We start from the raw sequence: 5,466 nt of genomic DNA, 5'->3' as shown, positions 1-5,466 counted from the left end.
AAAAGTTTTTTTTTTTTTTTTTTTTTTTTTTTTTGGTTTATTTATTTATTTATTTTTTTATGGAAAGAGGTTATTATATCCTTCCTATTGTTGCTGATGCATATACCATAGCACTTTTATGGCCATTACTATGAACGTTTATAACTTCATGTTTTGAGAATCACTATTTACTTTGCTTTAAGGTTTTAAGTAAAATCACTTTACATACACTGTTTGCAAAACTCAAATTCTTCTGCGTATTGCCTTCAAGAAATGTCTTATGGGGTGGTTCATATCATGCTTTAAATGCACATATAACTGATTTATGTTAATTGAATGCTATGCATTCTACTTCAGTGGCTCTTTTCTTTTATTCTGTCAGATTGATGTATTCACTTTTTGCTCTAGATTTACAGATGTGCATTACGCCGCTTCCCTTCATCATCCTTAACCAATGACTGTATCACAGCAATGGCTGAGGGGCTAAAATCTAGTTTCTACCATCACTTTCTTCTTCTTTTATGGAACAATGGTGATTCAGCTTATTTAAGTAGGAAGGATGCCACTGCTGATTCAGAGTGGGAATCGTTTTATAATGTAATAGTGCAAATGTGCAGGGGTTCTACATATGCTTCTAAGGTGCCTTCAGATTTGACCTCATGTTCGTCATGGGAGTTTCTCATTAACAGTAGATATCACAAGCAATATTGTAAGAATTATCTTATTGCTGGAGTTCCTCAGCCAGCATCTTCCAATTGGCGGGGTTTTGATGCATCTGGGTTATTTGAAGACAGCACACAGAAATCTAGAAAAGCATTTTATACTGAATTACTTGTTGAGACCCTGGATTCACTTCATGCAGTATATGAAACATTGAAACTAGACAATCTCCGTAAAAGGTATATTTAATTTCCTTAAATTGTGTCTTTCTTTTGTAGTACAGTTTATCTTTTTCTGGGGAACTTTTTTCTGTATCCCTCAGCATTCTCATTCCTCTTGTTATAAGCATGTACATTTCTTTTCAATTTTTTATTCTCGTTTTCTAATTGACGTTATAACTTTTTGGTTACTATAAAATATTTCATTGGTAAGATGTGCCTAGCATCCTATCACTGTTCTTTATTGATCACGTGACAGACAACTGGCAGTAGATGAATAAATTTATCAGTGGCTTGACTGAATTTTAGAAATGGCGACATAATAGAAGATTTCTAAGAAGAAAGGAAGCTATGCTCCATTCCATTTTTATTTGCCAATGTTCTTTGGGTGCATGCAATTATGGAATTGCTTGATTTGATAAATTGTTGTCGCAACATAGTGTGTTCAAGTGAAACTACATGGTTATGCTTTGCATGAGATCTATGCATGAGTTTGAAAAACCCCATGTACTAGCCACGGCAAATGCCTATTTTCTGGTTCTACTATCTATACAAATCAGCAAATGGTTTATTTGAGCTAACAACATATTGGAGTTAGTTCACGACCTTGGACTGTTGTATATTTGATAGCTGTGTACTGCTGGCAATTCTTTTGCTACTTCCTCATCTCTGTACTGTTTTCTCGAGATCTAGTTAAACATCCCTACTTTAATTGGTATCCACTGATGTGCTTTTCTTTGATCAAGGGACTTGCATCTGCTGGTAGCATTATTACGTGAGGTTGCTGCTTTCTTAGATGAAGGTTGCTACTTGGATCATTATATACGCGACTTTCCTAGGCTTTTGAAAGGGTTTAAGATGCCCCCAAACACGTCTTCGCAGAAAATGCCTCCCAATTTATTCAGGTGGCTTGAAACATGTTTGCACCATGGATGTAGTTCTGCTAGTATTTCTGACCTCCCACCATTGATTTTTAAAGAAGGAAGCTCTGTTGTAAACTGGGCACGGAAAATTGTATCATTCTATAGCCTTTTATGTGGTGCTGATCAGTTTGGTAAGAGGCTATCATCTGGTGTTTGCTGCAATGTGGCATCTGGATCATCTCATTCCAGAGAGGAAATAACTGTCTTGGCAATGGTTGGAGAGAGATTTGGTTTACAGCAACTAGATTTGCTGCCGGCTGGTGTGTCTCTTCCTTTGCGACATGTAAGTTTACAAACAATATATGTGTGTGCATGCATGCACAAATCTTATGATATGGGATTTGTTGGCTTTTTTCCTATAGTTTGGTACCAAACCAAGGTAAATGGATTTTCATAGTTTTTGAACCAAAAAGAGTCTTGGTAATCTCACCAATTCTTTCAAGCCTCTTAATTGCTTTTGGGGATTTGGCCTGCGAGGGGGTCGGGGTGTTGTAAACCAAGTTGATATGTGCCTATTTTTCTCTTATGCTCTACTTAACAAAGTTTGCTTCGTGCTTTCTTTATTGTTTAGGCATTGGATAAGTGCCGTGAATGTCCTCCAATGAATTGGCCTCCTGCTGCTTATGTACTTATTGGCAGGGAAGATTTGGCTATGCCACGGTTAGCGTATTCAAGCAAATCAATGGATCTTGAACCCTATATCAATGCAAATTTAATATCTATATCTACTCCTTACATGTTGCACCTACATCCTGTGACAATTCCCTCCTCAGTATCTGACTCAGTAGAGTCAGAGAACAACAAGCTAGAAGATGTAGATTCTCTTGAGGGGTCTATAGATGATGGCATGGACCATCTTTTCAACTCTAGCACCTTATTGCAGTATGGTCGTGATCTGCGACTAAATGAGGTCAGTCACTGTCAAGTAGATCTGATGAATAATGAATCAGTTTAAAGCATAGGATTCTGGTTATTTTCTGATTAATTTTTCGTTAGTGATAATTAAAACTATTAATGGGTGCACCATGTCAGGATAAATAATGCGGATGAGCTATTGCCTGTTGTGTTTTTAAGCTCTCTTTGCTTGGATATAAAATGTACTGTCCATTTCTAATACTACATATGTCACTTGCTTTCTTATAGGTTCGGCGATTGTTGTGTTCTGCTAGACCAGTAGCTGTTCAAACACCTGTTAACCCCACTGCATCAGATCAGGACCTCCAACAGGTAGCTTCTATTTGGATTCAGTTGCCCCAGATGCACACTGATACACACATACACACACACACATGTATTTTGTTATATGTATATAAAATTTATTGCCGCTTCTATGAATTTGTTGGTTGTTGCTTCAAGTGAAAGATTAAGTAAACCTTCCCTATATATGACCTGTGGCACATCAATATGTAGTTTTGAGTCTTTCTATATGCCACATATAGCTGTTTGGCTGTTTTGCTCATCAAACCAGTTTGAGTTCATCATTCTTCTTCAGCAGATGAAACTCTAATCTCCACAAAAAAGGATGCCAGTAAAAACAAATTTCTGAAGTTTTCAAAACTGCATTGGTTTTTATTTTGGCCTGTGGTAACGTGGTTTTTCTTTTTTCACAGTATAAAATCTTTAAGTTTTTCCTTAATAAAGATTCTTTTGGAACCATATTTTCTGCTTGTCATGCTGTGGTATTTAGTCTTACCTAAATCTCAATGTCCTTTTCGTTTATTTGTTCCTCAACTGTTTCTCCATTCAAACTTTATTGATTGTTGTTTGATGCTAACTTCAGTTTCTTGGCACAGGCTCAACTATGGCAACTTGCACAGAGGACTACTGCCCTTCCATTTGGTCGTGGTGCTTTTACACTTTCTACAACTTACACACTCTTGACAGAGGTAGCATTTACGGAGTACTTTCAGTTAACTAGTTAAGAGGTTACCATTTATGAAAGTTTCATCAGTCTTATACTTATTTTCTTCTTCCTTATTGTTGTTGCATTCGATACTTTAAATGTTTGTAGGCACTTGGAGTTCCAAAGCTTGTATTAGCAGGTCGGCTGCCAGCTCAACAAAATGCAATGGTATGTCTGAAAGAGTTTGATTGAAGGCACCACTCCTCTGTTCCAACCGTCTTTTCCTTTACATTTTCTGGATGAATAAATTCCTTTATCCCCCCCTTTGTTTCGATACTCTGTTTGCAATTCTAAACTATGTACTCCTCAGTTGCTGCTCAATCCCCTGTTTGACTACAGTTAAATCATCTAATGGAGTTCTTCTACTTTTCACCTTATCATCTTTTGTTATTGACAGGTTAATCTAGATCCAAATGTTCGAAATATACAGGAACTTAAGTCTTGGCCTGAGTTTCATAATGCTGTTGCTGCTGGGTTAAGACTTGCTCCTATACAGGTTTGGTTTTGGCTCAATACAATATAGTTACAGCTGGTCATTACGTAGTAAATTTGTCTCATTTGATTTTAAAAAAATCATATTGAAGATTAGCAGTTGTTTAATCACTCTGTATCAACATATAACAATAATTGTTATTATGGAGTACTTGGTTCTCTATTTTTTTTTGCTTTGACCATTTCAATTCTCTTCATTTCTTTTTGACATGTTTTTGTTTTCTTGTGCAGGGTAAATTGCCAAGAACATGGATAATATATAACAAACCTAAAGAGCCCAATGTTGTTCATGCTGGACTACTTCTTGCTTTGGGATTGCATGGGCATCTTTGTGTTTTAACTATATCTGACATATACAAATATTGTTCAGAGGTCATTAATATTATTTTTGATAAATTTGTTTTACTTTCTCTGTGTCCTTTTGTTCCTTCTTATTCTCAGCTTTGCTTTGGAGGATTTGGTACTCTATAGCACTTTCTTTAAGAGTATAATATAGATAGATTATAGGTAGGTTGAACTGGTATTATTTTGAACTTAAATATGTTGAAATCAATGGCCTGGCATGGAGATTAGCCTTTATTATTATGTTATATATGGTAATAAAGGAGAACAGTTCTATATTCTCCTGCAAATGAACAAAAGACATGCCCCATTCTGTGTAGGATCTTTATCTCAGAGGTTGGCAACATTTCAAAAAGACTTTAACTTATACGTTTTGAAATTGAGGGCCTCGTATAGATCCTAGCCTATATTACAATGTCATTAAAGATAACAGTTTTATATTCTAATGCTGTCAATGCAAATGGACAAAACACATGCCATTCAATGTAGCATCTTTGCCTCAGAGATTGCAACATTTCAAAAGACAGGTCTAAGAGACGATATACATGTCATTCTTTGTTTGGATATATATATATGGTTGATGTGTGGTAGGCTTGATTATTCTATGCTCAACTATGGTTGTACTGTTTTAGGGAAATGACATTACAGCTTTAGGATTAATGCTTGGACTAGCAGCTTCATATCGGGGAACAATGCAACCAGCAATATCCAAGGTGAAATTTTGTCATCCCTTTTCTTTTAGTCTCCTCTCTCAACCCCTTTTTAACTTTATAAGGGGGTTGGGGTGCACATGCTATCCAATGAATAGCACAGCAGTTTATGAACTATTTGCACTGTGTGGAGTATTGCATGGTTTTTGTAGGCTTTCTATCAATATTCAGATCATGTTAGAGGGTGAAAATAAGGTGAAGAAGTGTGTTTTTTTTGGGGGGGGGGGGGGGGGGGAATA

The 5,466-nt window shown here is 36.3% G+C and overlaps 1 protein-coding gene across 1 annotated transcript in view; it reads left to right on the top strand.

The window, feature by feature from the left end:
* LOC115999114 (anaphase-promoting complex subunit 1) overlaps positions 1–5,466 on the top strand; it is a 19,396-nt gene that overhangs the window by 4,892 nt on the left and 9,038 nt on the right. Inside the window, exons 10-18 of the mRNA XM_031238883.1 lie at positions 388–878; positions 1,604–2,063; positions 2,352–2,690; positions 2,924–3,007; positions 3,574–3,666; positions 3,792–3,851; positions 4,081–4,179; positions 4,407–4,547; positions 5,150–5,230. Coding sequence (XP_031094743.1) covers positions 388–878; positions 1,604–2,063; positions 2,352–2,690; positions 2,924–3,007; positions 3,574–3,666; positions 3,792–3,851; positions 4,081–4,179; positions 4,407–4,547; positions 5,150–5,230 — 1,848 coding nt within the window. The remainder of the gene's footprint in view (positions 1–387; positions 879–1,603; positions 2,064–2,351; positions 2,691–2,923; positions 3,008–3,573; positions 3,667–3,791; positions 3,852–4,080; positions 4,180–4,406; positions 4,548–5,149; positions 5,231–5,466) is intronic.

The sequence above is a fragment of the Ipomoea triloba genome, chromosome 12, assembly GCF_003576645.1.
Source record: "Ipomoea triloba cultivar NCNSP0323 chromosome 12, ASM357664v1".
NCBI lineage: Eukaryota > Viridiplantae > Streptophyta > Magnoliopsida > Solanales > Convolvulaceae > Ipomoea > Ipomoea triloba.
The sequence above is the reverse complement of the archived record's forward strand: the minus strand, read 5'-3'. Positions and strand labels throughout refer to the sequence as shown.